At 34.0% G+C, this 14,334-nt stretch overlaps 1 protein-coding gene across 1 annotated transcript in view; it reads left to right on the plus strand.

Moving 5' to 3' along the window:
• The window catches only part of IL1RAPL1 (interleukin 1 receptor accessory protein like 1), a 1,385,688-nt gene that overhangs the window by 820,375 nt on the left and 550,979 nt on the right, over positions 1 to 14,334 (plus strand). The window contains exon 5 of the mRNA XM_050776674.1: positions 2,383 to 2,536. Within this exon, the coding sequence (XP_050632631.1) occupies positions 2,383 to 2,536 (154 nt within the window). The remainder of the gene's footprint in view (positions 1 to 2,382; positions 2,537 to 14,334) is intronic.

The raw sequence follows: 14,334 nt of genomic DNA on the forward strand, positions 1-14,334 counted from the left end.
CATTAGTAATTCAAGATGTCCCCAAACAAAAGGAAAAAGGTTTGCTTTTTTTTTCCAGGATAAAATCATATACTAGTTTTTCATGGAATTTTCTGTTTAATGGACATAATTTTTTCCATATTCTAATCTTTTTCATGTATAAACATAAACATTTTAAAGAAATAACATATGAGGAAATTTTATGACACCAGAAATACAATATTAAAGTAACTTTCTTCTAGAACCAGATGAAACTTTAAACTTAAACAGAATAATTGAACCTCTGAGTTTCCTGTCACCATCATTGATGTTTACTGATATTCCAGATTTGAACATAATTTTAAGCTTGTTTGTACCATAAAAGAACTTTTTGTTATTGAATATACTCAAAAAATAAAGTATGGATGCTATGAACATTCCTCCAGAATATTTTATCCATAGTTTAAAGAATCCTTATGTAACATTTGCTTTATCCAACTCACTGGAAGTAGGACTTTAGAAGCTGGGCCTCTTTGTAACTTGATCCACAAATGTCAGTACACAGAATTTGAGCCTTCATGACAGACTGAAGATGAATTCAAAAACTGTTAGAAATAAAACAAGAAGCAAACCTTTAACAATTTTAAAAAAGATTTTTCCAAAACAGCAATGCTCTTTCCTAAGTAAGACTTACTTCTGATTCTTGATCATGTGAAATTGTGGATTCAGAACATCAAGGGAACTGTTTTATACATGTCCCTTGCTTGATTTTCAGTCCTAGACTATGTTAAACGGAACACAAATATTAGTCCTGCTGGTTTCTGTTACTGTGGAATGAATTTTCTTTTTCTCTTTTTTTAATTGTTGGAGTATTTCTCATCCTTATCCACCCTTACATCTCGAACCACCCTGTGGTTTGCCTGACTTCCACAGGCATATTCTGAGGTAAGCCCTGATGATTGCTTCAAGGGGGAGTGGTATTAGGGGAGTTTGACCCGAAGTCTCCAAAAAAACCCTTTTTTTCCTTAGTACTCATGTGTGACATCAGCTTCTAAATATGCAGTTCCTTTGTTGTTCACTAATAAGTTTAAGAGTTGTGTGTCTTTTCTCACCTTTTGTAAAGAGCATCTTAAAATTTGCTGAAAGATGAGAGACTACACATACACAATTTAAAAAGTGGCTAGTCCTTTACTCATATTGCCAACATTGCCACAGTAATTTTGACCTTAAGCTATGCAGACTAGTGAAGTGGTGGGTGGGGACGCAGTATATGCGGTATTTAAAAGTCATAAAATTTCAGATTATCTTTCCATAGTCAAAGATTAGCCCCTATAGTCTAAATAGCAGAGATTTAAGGGCTACTTCTATAGTAGAATAGTATAAAACAATTAGTCTGACTAAATATAGATGTCACACATTCAGTGGAAAATTTATGCAATCATCACGAGTCATACAACTAATATGGCATATGCAATGTATATTTTGGTCTGAAATAACTGGAAAATTGCCCCCAATTACAGAAAGGCATTGAGCCACATAAAATAATGTTCTGTAAAAATTTGATTTGGCAATACAACTTTTTAGAAATAATATTACCCCTGAAGAGTGTCAAATGTTTTAAAGCTGTTTTATCCTCGTTCCATTGATTTCAAATCTGGCTAGAGGAAATTGACTTCTGTTTTGGCAAAAACAGAAATCTCCTGAGCCAACATCATTATAATTCAAAGCTTAATTCAGAGACCATAATTTGGTAAGTCTATCAACAATGAAAACAGATATTTATGGAACTCTAAAGACCTTGCATATAAATGTTGATTGTGTCTTTCATGAATTATAGCATGCACACACTATGAAGAGATTTAATTTTTACTAAATGCAAAACTAAAATGTTTCAAATATTGAAATAGAATTCAGGTATAATCATTGAACGGTGCCATCTTTTGTACGGCAAATTTTCTGCTTTCCAATAAAATAATATGGTTTGTATTTTATGTTATCAATTTCAATATGGTTGATTTCACAATCATCAAATGTGAAACATTTGTTTCCAAAATGATGTCAGGTATAGTCTTAGCATACATCTCTATTCTTATGTCTAATAAATCAATACATATGTAGTTTAGATATACTAATCTCAGAAGTTAATTGACTTTTTAAAAAAATTATCTTCAGATTGAAGTATTCATTGGTTCAAAAATGTATAATGACCAGTACAACTTGCTGTATTATTCTAGGAAGGCAAATTCTAGGAAACAAATTGATTTCCCAGAGATTCTGAGAAGAAGTGGAATTCTTTAGCATTAGTTTCAAACTTTTTAGTCCCTTTAAAATGTAATTTTAGAAGCTTTTGTTTTAGTCATTTAAAACTGTTCTATATTTTTCCATTACTATATGTACTACCAAAATTGTATGTTCTTCATACAGGAATGCAGGACAAAAACATGGAGGCCAAGTATTGTATTTAAAAGAGATACTCTGCTTATAAGAGAAGTCAGAGAAGATGACATTGGAAATTATACCTGTGAATTAAAATATGGAGGTTTCATTGTGAGAAGAACTACTGAATTAACTGTTACAGGTAATCACAGTCTTCAATATTTCACTTGGAAGTGATAAAACTACTGTTTTAAGTTAGTTTTTATGCTACACATTGATTTTTTTAATCTATAAAGAAGTACATAATCAATTGCAAGTGGATTCCTATAGGTGAAAGTTATTCCTCCTTGCTTTTGAATCATCTTCCACTGAAGTCCATTCAAAGGCTAAAGAGAATATGTTTAGGGAGTTATAGAAATGTTGGCTTTTGAGCCAGGTGCGGTGGCTCACGCCTGTAATCCCAGCACTTTGAGAGGCCGAGGAGGGCAAATCACAAGGTCAGGGGTTCAAGACCAGCCTGGCCAACATGGTGAAACCCTGTGTCTACTAAAAATACAAAAATTAGCCAGGCGTGGTGGCTGTAATCCCAGCTACTTGGGAGGCTGAGGCAGGAGAATCACTCAAACCTGGGAGGCAGAGGTTACAGCAAGCTGAGATCGTGCCATTGCACTCCAGCCTGGGGGAGAAGAGCAAGATGAAGTCTCAAAAAAAAAAAAGGGGAAATTTTAGCTTTTGAAAGTACTTGAAATAAAAATGAGTTTATGATTTCCAAAAATTATGCTTATATTTTATAATGCATAAAATATAAGCATTAGAGTGGCTAAATAGAATATATAAAACCTACCTCTGTCTTCCTGTCTTACTCCAAATTAGAAAAGGCACTTTTCTCTTTTATTTATTTGTCACTCTATCAATCTGATATATGTGTCCTCGTTTACTTGAAAATAGCATAACTTCAGGTGCAATCACTGAATAATTATGTGAGACGTGATGCACAGAGTCATTTTCATAGCTGGTTGCTAAGTTGGAAGTTCATGAGGACAAGATTCAGAACACTACCTATAATCATGAATCTACAACTCACTAGTCACATAAGTTGGTGGAGTTTCCACATCCGGCATCATATTAGTTTCCTCATGTATAAAATGGTGATGATAAAACGTGCTGTTCTTATTTCATAGGGTTTTTGCAAGGATCAAATGAAGTAAGGTAATAGGAATGATATAAATTTGTAAAATGCAGAATTATATCCAAATGTGCATCATTTTTGTCACATAAAAATTGCATTCATACATTTTTTTTCTTTATAGTGCATTTCTTACAAGGTGGTTTCATGAGAAAAGAGGGTATAATAAGAACAACATTCAGAAGTTAAAAACATTATTCTCATATTCTTATTTTTTATTTTTTTTTTTTTTGAGACAGAGTCTGGCTCTGTCGCCCAGGCTGGAGTGCAGTGGCCGGATCTCAGCTCACTGCAAGCTCCGCCTCCCGGGTTCATGCCATTCTCCTGCCTCAGCCTCCCGAGTAGCTGGGACTACAGGCACCCGCCACCTCGCCCGGCTAGTTTTTTGTATTTTTTTAGTAGAGACGGGGTTTCACCGTGTTAGCCAGGATGGTCTCGATCTCCTGAACTCGTGATCCGCCCTTCTCGGCCTCCCAAAGTGCTGGGATTACAGGCTTGAGCCACCGCGCCCGGCCTATTCTCATATTCTTATTGAGAGATTCTTCTTGGTGACTTTTGTGTATGATCATACTTGTAAAACTTACATAGAAAAGCATAAAAAGGACATTAGCTGTTTTAAATTAAACAGAGTTTTATTTGTTCATTGATCCACTTGAAATTAGTTTTCCCTGTATATGAAAAGTGTTTTGTGGTAGTCACCTACATCTTATAATAATTTATTTCTTTAAGGTATCTGGCTATACTTGAGTTTCTATACAATCAATTTTGAAATTTGTTTTTCATCTATTACTTAATGTTTTCCTTTAATCGCTACTGAAGTAGGTTTTTCAACCAGTAGTATTGAGACAAAGGAACTTAAAAATATAAAGTAAAGCAGTCTACTCTGAATTGAAAATAGGATGCACTTCTAGTCTTTATTCTTCAGAGTAGAGAAGTCATCTTTAGTAAGCACTTCTTTCCCCTTTCTAGAAATGCTAGGATTCTAAACCACTACCTAGCATGAGACAATTGGAGCACAATATCATGGATACTGAACACTGGGCTCCGAATGGTAAAACAGCTTATATAAGACTATTTTATGGAGCTAAAAATAGAACTCTTTATCTCCTAAATGTTTTCCAAGGCAACTGTACTTTCCTAAACTTCATTTGTCCAAAAAATCTTCTTTTCTTTATATAAAATCAAAGAATAATTAAGTGTTGATATTCAAGAGGAAGATAGTTAAAGTTTTAATGAAAGTTTTCGTTCCACTGGTTATCATGAGTACTTCTATCGTATGTAGCCTTACCTGAGACAATGATTTGGGCAAATAAATTATTAAACAGTTTGACTGGATGTGAAATTTTGGTTTAATGGAGAGCTACATGCCCTAGAATTAAGAACAGTATATACTAAAATGCATTTTAGGTATTAACAACATGTCTATTGGGAAGATACATTTGTGTATAACATTGTTTTAAATGGTGTGACACTCTAGCACATTTACTTTGGGGCCAAATTAAAGAGCAATTCTTAAAACCCAAATTATATCCCTCAGTTAAAGCAACAAACATGGGTAGTATCTGAATGATAAGAAATCACTGTTTTTTATCTTAGTTTTCTGCACATCATTATATTTTATTTAATGAAAATATTATGGAAAACACGATATTATTTGCTTTTTGTGGCATTTATTAAATTAGTGGAATTTGAAGTTTGTTATAATGTCACTTTAAAAAAAAAGAGGAATTATATATGTAAAAAGGAAATTTCTGGCTGAAGGAAGTGGCCAAATGTGCAGGCAATATCATGAGCTTTTATGGGCAATCCTTCCCTTTTTGAAAATGTATATCCTTAGCTAAGTGAAGTACTGGTTCAACAAAACAGATCACAGTGAAAGGAATTATAAACCTGTCCAGCCCTTTTGGTATTTTAAACATCATTTTGTTTTTCTTTGAGACAGAGTTTCACTCTTGTTGCCCAGGCTGGAGTGCAGTGGTGCAATCTCGGCTCACTGCAACTTCCGCCTCCCAGGTTCAAGAGATTCTCTTGCTTCAGCCTCCCGAGTAGCTGGGATTACAGGCCCATGCCACCACACCCAGCTAATTTTTGTATTTTTGGTAGAGACCAGGTTTAACCACGTTGGCCAGGCTGGTCTCAAAGTCCTGAAACATTTTCAATTTTTTTCTTTTAAATTAAAGATGTTACAGCACCATCTCTGACCTCTATCATTTATTAGCCTTACCCACATTGAAGTTCTTACTCCCAGTGTCCTCCCTCTGAACTCTTATTCATGGTTTTCTCCCTCTGGAAGGTTGTTTTTTTTTTTCTTTCTTCTCCTTTGTCACATCCCTGATTCTTACCCTTTCTTCAAGGCACAGCTAAAATGTTATCCTCTTGTTGAGGCACATAGTCCATGCGTCCACAGTACTTTTAGCATCTCTGTTGCAGCAATTACCTCATTGCATCATAACTATTTATTGACACTCCTGTATTTTCATAAGAATGTAAGCAACTTAGAGTCAAGGGCAATGTCTTTTATTTTTTAAATAAGCATTTGATTTTAGAACAGTTTTAGATTTACAGAAAAAATATAGTAGACATCCCATATAGCCTGTATTCAGTTCCCCCTGTTTTTCACATCTAATATTAATATGGTATATTTGTTAGAGTTAATGAACTGATTTTGGCACATTATTATTCAGTAAAGTCCATCGTTTATTTAGATTTCTATGCTTTTTACCTGATGTCCTTGTTTCTGTTCCAGGATCCCATCCAGAATAGCACATAACATTTAGTTGTCATGTCTCCTTAAAATACTCTTGGTTATGAGTGTTTTACTTTTTTTTTTTTTTTTGATGACTTTTACAATTTTGAGGAGCATTTTGTCAAATGTCCTATATTTGGGATTTTTCTGAGATTTTTTCATGATTAGACGAGATAGGTCCTTGGAAGAAAAACCACAGAGGTAAAATCACACCATGTCATATCAGCCTGACTTATCACTGTTGATGTTGATCTTGATCACCTGAGGTAGTGTTAGGAAGGTTTTTTTCACTGTAAAGTTACTCCCTTCCCCATTTTTATACTGTAGTTTTTAGAAGGAACTTACTATATGCCATCCATGCTAAAGGAGTAGGAGGTTATGTTCCACCTCTTTGAGAGCAGAATGTCCACATAATTTGTTTGGTATTCTGCTACATGAGATATATGTCTATTCTCCCACATTTATCTACTTATTCAGTTATTGCTCTATACCAGTTTGGACTTACGGTTATTTTATACTTCGCTTTATAATCCTAATTACCTTATTTATTTTGTTGTTCAAATTATTACAGTTTTGGTCATTAAGAGGTCTTTTAGTTGCCTCCTTTGTCCCTGCGACATACTCATATTGGGGTGTGTGTGTGTGTGTGTGTGTGTGTGTGTGTGTGTGTGTGTGTATGTTTGAGTACCTGCCTACTTTCTGGCCCTTTAAGATGCTCTAAGCTCATCTTGTATATTTCCTGCCCCAGTCCCTAAATCAGATATATAGTTTCCAAAGATCCTATGTTGATTTTATTGGAGAATTATACCAGAAATTAATACCTTCATGTTGAAAGTACTCTTTGCTACTGGGATATAGTTGTTTTGAAGCTTTTCTAATCGACAGAAAATGGAAAAATACGTGTAGTAACACATACACATATACACATATCTATACATATTTATATGTGTAACCACCTGTGTTTATACTAAGTTAAACCTGAGTTCATACTGATGTTTCCAACTCTAATTTATTATTGCATGGATCATTTTAGCCTCTTTCCCTACCTTATGTGTAACCTCCCAATCCAGTAGTTAGAAAACTGCTTCTCACCATCTGCCATTATTTTACTTAATTGTTCACTTCCAATATAAATGTATAGTGAGATCACAATTTTTTAACCTGTGCCCATGTGGGAAACAACTTTATCAATTGGATTGTTTTGTGTTTATGTACAATTGTTTTAGCATTTAGCCTTACAGACTTCACTCATTTCCAAATTTGCTAAGGTCAGCACCTTTCCCCTCACCCGCTTCAGTAAGGTTATCTCACATATTTGTAATATAGTTAGATTGTTTTATCATATTCTGTATTTCCCAGGATCCTCAGACCTCCTGAATTATATTTAAAACTTGCGTACATTAAGGTTCTCTCTTTGTGCTGTGAAGTTCTATGAGTTTAAACAAATGCATAGTGTCATGTATTCATAATTAAAACGTAACAGAATAGTTTCACTGCCCTTAAAAAGACTCTATGCTTCATATGTTCAGCCCTTCTTTCTGCCTCCTGAATCCTTGGAAACTACTGATCTTTTCACCATAACTATAGTTTTGCTTTTTCCAGAATATCATATAATTGAAATCATACAGTTTTTGGCCTTTTCAGACTGGCTTCTTTCACTTAGCAATATGCATTTCCTTCACTCTTTTCTGCCTTCCTTCCTTTTAATTGAGCATTTTATCTCTTCCATTTTTACATCAATTTTCCTTCTTTTTAGATATGTATTTTAGTGATAGCCCTGGATATTCCAATTTTAAACTAATCTCAGTCCACCTTCAAAAAACACTATGTAGTACAGGTACCTTATTACAGAGTGCTCCCAGTTCCTCTCCCCTATCCTTTATGACATTGCTCTCATTCATTTCACTTACCCATATTGTATAATCACCCAATATATTGTTACTGTTATTTTAAACAAAGGTATCTTTTACATCAATTTAGAGTATGAGAAATAAAATATCTTATTTTACCTTCATTTACTCCTTCTCTGGCACTCTTCTTTATGTAGATCCAAGTTTCTATCCCATACACTTTTCTTCTGCCTGAAAAACTTCCTTTGACATTTCTTGCGATGAAGGTCCAGTGGTGATGATGTCCCTTAGTTTTCATTTATCAGAGAATGCCTTTATTTCTTTTTCGTCTTTGAAAAATAATTTTGCTGGATATAGAAAAAAAAATTTTTTTTTTGCTTTTGTTTTGTTTTGTTTCATTTTGTTTTGTTTTTGAGATGGAGTCTTGCTCTGTCGCCCAGGATGGAGTGCAGTGGCGTGATCTCGGCTCACTGCAACCTCTGTCTCCTGGGTTCAAACAATTCTCTTGCCTCACCCTCCTGAGTAGCTGGGATTACAGGCACGTGCTACCACGTCCAGCTAATTTTTGTATTCTTAGTAGAGACGGGGTTTCACCGTGCTGTCCAGGATGTTCTTGATATCCTGACCTCGTAGTCCACCCACCTTGGCCTCCCAAAGTGCTGGGATTACAGGCGTGGGCCACCGCACCCAGCCTGGATATAGAATTTTTGATTGGTACTTTTTTCCTTTTGTCATTTTCAATATTCCATTTCACTCTTTTATTGCTTGCATGATTTTTGATGAGATGTTCACTCTGATACTTATCTCTGTGCCTCTATAGATATGATATTTTCTCTATGTTCTTTCAATATTGTCTGTTTTTTTTTTTTCCTGTAGATTGAATATGATATGCCTAGATAGAGTGATTTTGTTATTTATCCTACTCAGTGTTTTTTGAGCTTCCTGGATTTCTGGTTTGATGTCTGTCAATTTTGAAAATTCCATAACCATTATCACTTCGGATATTTCTTCTGCTCCATTCTTTTTTTCTTCTGCTTTTGATATTCTGATTATACATACATCATGCCTTTTGAAATTATCTCACAGTTCTTGGATGTTCTTTTCTGTTTTTATCATTTATTTTTCTCTTTGCATGTCAGTTGATAAAGTTCTACTGATGTATTTTCAAGCTCACACATTCTTTCCTGAACTGGTGTCCGGTGTACTGATGAGACCATCAAAGGGCTTCTTCATTTCTGTTACAATGTTTGTTTTTTAAAAAATCTAGCATTTCCTTTTGATTCTTTTTAGCATTGCAATCTCTCTTCTTATATTACCCGTCTGTTCTATCATGTGATCTATTTTGTCCCATTAGAGCACTTACTATATTAAACATAGTTATTTTAAATTCCCTGTATGATAATTTCAACATCTGTGTCATGTCTGAGTCTGGTTCTGATGATTGCTGATGCATGTATTGCTTTAATGGCTTCTGGTCCAAGTAAGTAATAGTGATCTCAGCTGTGACTCTCTGGGATTTATTTACCTGCTCTTCAAATTTTGGGGTGGTGGTTTGCACTGAAACCGCAGTTCTCAAAAGAATTTAGTTTTTAGGTTTTTTTTCCAGCTTTTTCTTGGTGTAGCAATGGAGTGACAGCTTCTGAGCTATTTACATGTAGAAGCTGAAACCAAAAATGGCAATGTCATTTTCAGTTTGGATTTCCCAAACTCAATAAGAATCTAGCACAATGTCTCACCTATAGTTGTCACTCAGCAGATGTGCATTCTTGAGTGAATGAATTCACTGTGATTGACACAATCCAATTTAAATCAGTTGCTTTTAAAATGTGTTTATAATTGGCAAAATAATACTCTTGACACTTGAAAAGTAGAAAAAATCGTGGAGGAATAATACCCTCCATCCACGTCTCACACTCTACTTTTATTAATATTTAGGTTGGTGCAAATAGAATTGTGGTTTTAGCCATTTCGTTGCGGATTTTTGCCATGGAAAGCAATGGCAAAAGCCACAATTACATTTGCATAAATCTAATACTACCGAGTTTTACATAAACCTTTTCATTTTCTATGTTATATTGCTGATTTGTATTGAGATTTAAGTCAAATAACATCACTTTTCTTATATTGTTAAGTCAAATGCCTACCTGTGGTTGAACTTTTAGGTATGAATACAGTGCTGACTATTCCTATAGAGATGATTATGTTCATTTTTAATATATCATCCCAGTGTATGAAGATAGGTTTTATTCTTGATTCTGTCTTTCACTATAATAACTTCTCTTTCTTGACAAAACTCGTCACATTTTTTATTGGGAGATATGTCTGTTTTGAATGTAGACATTATTTAAAATGTTATATGCAAAGGGCTCTGTATAAAGCTGTTTAATATGCTTTTATATTTTTTCTGGAATGTATTATTCACCTCTCTTTAGTTAGAGATTTTTATCCTAATAAAAAATACAGAATCCAGTACATATTTTTGCTTATTTCTTTTAATAATAACATATATAACCAAAAAGTGTATAAAATGTAAACACGTAGCTGCTTAGCATGCTATCAAAAGAACTCAACTAGGCAAAGAAGTAGAATACTATAGACCCCACAGAAACCCCCATATGCCCTTCTGATTATAAACCCCTTCCTCTCCTCTACTGGATAGGTACCTCATTATGTGACTTTGGGGGTATTTATTTTCTTGTGTTTTTAAAAGTTGTATTAGCTGATAGTATATGACAAAGTGATATAGCTACATTTTGCCTGGTTTTGAAACTTATAAATTAGGACCCACATGTTGTGTATTCTGTCTGGCTTCTTCAACTCCAAATTTTGTTTCAAATATGCATGTATGTTATTCCATTCATCTGCACTGTATGTATTATTTTTATGCTATGTTATTTCATTATATGAAAATCTCAGTTTCTTGATAGACATTAGGGCTTGTTTTAATTTTTTCCTTATGTAAGTAATATTGTTGTTAACCATCTTATGTACGCACATATATACACACAAACACTTACATATTTCCTTGAACATATAAGCAAGCATTTCTGTAGGATTTTTACCTAGGAAAGGATTTGCTTGTTAAACGTATGTATATTTTCAAATTTACTAACGATCGTTTAGGCTAATTTGGGTCATGGCCTGTCCTAACCGAATTGACTAAAGGGAGGAGAGGAGAAGTACTCCAAAGAAAGTTGGAGGTGCCAAAATCAGTGAAAATTATTCTAAGGAACACAAAAAGCCATTTTCCACCACTTCTACACATTATGATTTCTTAAAGATTATAAAATGTCATTTGGTATGCATAAAATTTTGTTTTGGACTGTGTAACAATCTTCTGTACTTCCATATTGTTAAATAAAAATGTGAAAATATTCAAGTTTGTATTTATATACATTGCCATATCCTAGGGTTCCTTGCACTAAACTCTAACTCACATCCAGACTATACCCTAGCCTTCTGCCAGATATATGTGGGAATGTGGGTATAGGGAAAACGTCGTATCCAGAGGTGGTCCATTAGCAATCTAGTGATTCCAAGATAAATTAGATCAACTTGGCTCATCATAAATGCCAACTTTGTAGACAAAAAATACAAATATTGGTAATGATACATATTTTTTGGATTTGTTAGGTCTAAGAAAAAAGAAATATACACTGTATAAGTATTTTTTAGATGTATTGATTACATTACATTATACTCACTTTTGCCCATTTACTGCTTATTTCCCCTTCGGGCCAAAATATTTTTCTATTATTTTTAAAAGAGAGATTTAAAACAAAGTAAGAACTATATTTCCATCAGAAAGTTTGGAAATGAGACAGACCAGTTGAAACACCATTTAATTTCTAGGGCCAGATCATAGAATTAAGTAATGATAAGGGAATACCTTGTTAAAATGTTATGTCAGAAAAAATTTTCCCGAGTAAATGTGAGAGTCAGAAAGCAGAGTGAGGAAGTGAAGAAAGGAAAACTGACTTGAAAAGAAGCAAAATGAATGAGGTGATTGCTATAAGGATGTGATAGTTTAGGTAGCATTTTAATACTTTATATAAGTTTTTAACAGTTGATACAGCAGAATATTTAAACTACTTCCCAATCAACCACAGACTGAATTTATGCTCTCAAAAGGTACATCTTCCTCCTCTTTTAATGGTTGAGGAAGCTGAGGCAAAGAAAGGTTAAGTGGCTTTATCAAGGTCACAAAACATCATAGTGACAAATTTGGGAATAAAAGTTAATTCCCTGAACTTCAGTCTATGATTTACTCCGCTGGATAATTAATAGCAAGGCACTGTAGTGTTCATATTAGCTCTGCTGATCGCTGTGAGAGATTTATATTTTAAGTTCAACGGAAATACATTTAACTGAGACTTCTAATTCTTCTGCCATTGATGTAATTAAGGTGTGTATTTGTGGTCTAGCCTGGGGATGGAGTGATTGCTTCTTTTTTTTTTTCCTATTTCTTTCAAAAAATTGTCTATTTTATTTCTCCTTTAAAAAAAACTGTTTTTGTTAAATTACTTCATGGATTAAAGTGTGCTTTCACTGACTACAGCCTAACAATAATTGATGAAATTGATAAAAGGGGCAGATCTTTCCAGACTTTACTTTGTATGTTTGCTAACGTTCCAGGATCCATTCACGCAAAAACCATCATGTATATTATTTTGATGAATTGATACATACTACAGTTGTAGCTGTTTTATAAGTAAATATCTGCCATATTTTTGTAACTCACATATCATTTAGATTAATTCACACTTTTGAATTAAAAGAGAAAAATGCTCATAAATATGGTGAAACTGAATTTAATCAACTTGGCTATCTAATGTTGATTTAGAGTGGAATCCCTAAAACAAAAGAGCTCTTTCATGAGTGATTACCATTAACTGTCCTGAAACAACTGAGACTCATTGCCTTAATTTATTCTTTAATCTTAATATACTAAATAAGTTGTTCAAAAATGTATGAATCAAAGAAACATTTCTTGTTAAGGTGTAGTAAGTTTGAATAAAAACATGTTTTTACTCTTGAGCAGAAAACGTATACATTTTAGAACATATTCTTAGCAAGGTTGGAATGTGCTATTTCTGGCCATTTCCCATGGGGAAAACAAGACCTTATAAACATGAATGATTTCCATTAATATAAGAAAAGTTAAATATTAATAATTAGAATAGTTAACACCTACGAGTGTTTACCGTATGCCAGTATCTGTTCTAAATTCTTATTTATAATGACTCATTTAATCTACATAACTTCAACTTACTCACCCTTAAAACTTTTTCCAGTGCTCACCAGCCGCAGTGGCTTACGCCTGTAATCCCAGCACTTTGGGAGACTGAGGCAGGCAGATAACAAGGTCAAGAGATCAAGACCATCCTGGTCAATGTGGTGAAACCCCGTCTCTACTAAAAATACCAAAATTAGGGGGATGTGGTAGTGGTGCCTGTAGTCCCAGCTACTCAGGAGGCTGAGGCAGGAGAATTGCTTGAAACTGGGAGGTAGAGGTTGCAGTAAGCCAAGATTGCACCACTGCACTCTATCCTGGGCAACAGAGTGAGACTCCGTCTCAAAAAAAAAAAAAATTTTTTTTTCCAATGCTTGCCAAGTACCTAATATTCTTTTAGATTTCATAAATTGCAATTGAAAATAATTCATTATTTTATTTCCCACTTCTTGAATTTAATAAAAGATGAACATCCATTTCTGGAAAATGTGGTCAACTAGACCTCCATTTGCTGCTCTGAAGCAGTGAGAAAAACTAGATGAAATAAATAGAAATACCATTTTAAATGATTAGTTGAGCTTGCAAGAATGTTCTTAAAAAAAAAAAAATCTCTGGGTCTTTTTATTCAGCGATATTGAAGTACAAAAAAGTTACATAATTCAAATAATAATTTTATGAATATCAAATCACATTGTATAATCTTTAAGAAATCATAAAGTTTAGAAGTAGTAGACATCTGCTGTTTATATTTCCTAGAATATGTTTCACTTCTTTTAACACCTCCAATTTCCTTTGGAGTACCACTCCTCTCTTTCCTTCAGTCCTTTTGGTTGGTAGTCCCTTGGTCAAAAAAGTCTCCAATTTGCTGCTCAAGAAGAATTGATCAGTCTCCAGGAAGAGCCTCAACAGGGTCTTTGAAAAAATAAAAATAAAAAGAGACCATGCTCAGTGGTTCACACCTGTAATATGGGTGCTTTGGGAGGCT

The sequence above is a fragment of the Macaca thibetana genome, chromosome X (assembly GCF_024542745.1).
Source record: "Macaca thibetana thibetana isolate TM-01 chromosome X, ASM2454274v1, whole genome shotgun sequence".
Lineage (NCBI taxonomy): Eukaryota > Metazoa > Chordata > Mammalia > Primates > Cercopithecidae > Macaca > Macaca thibetana.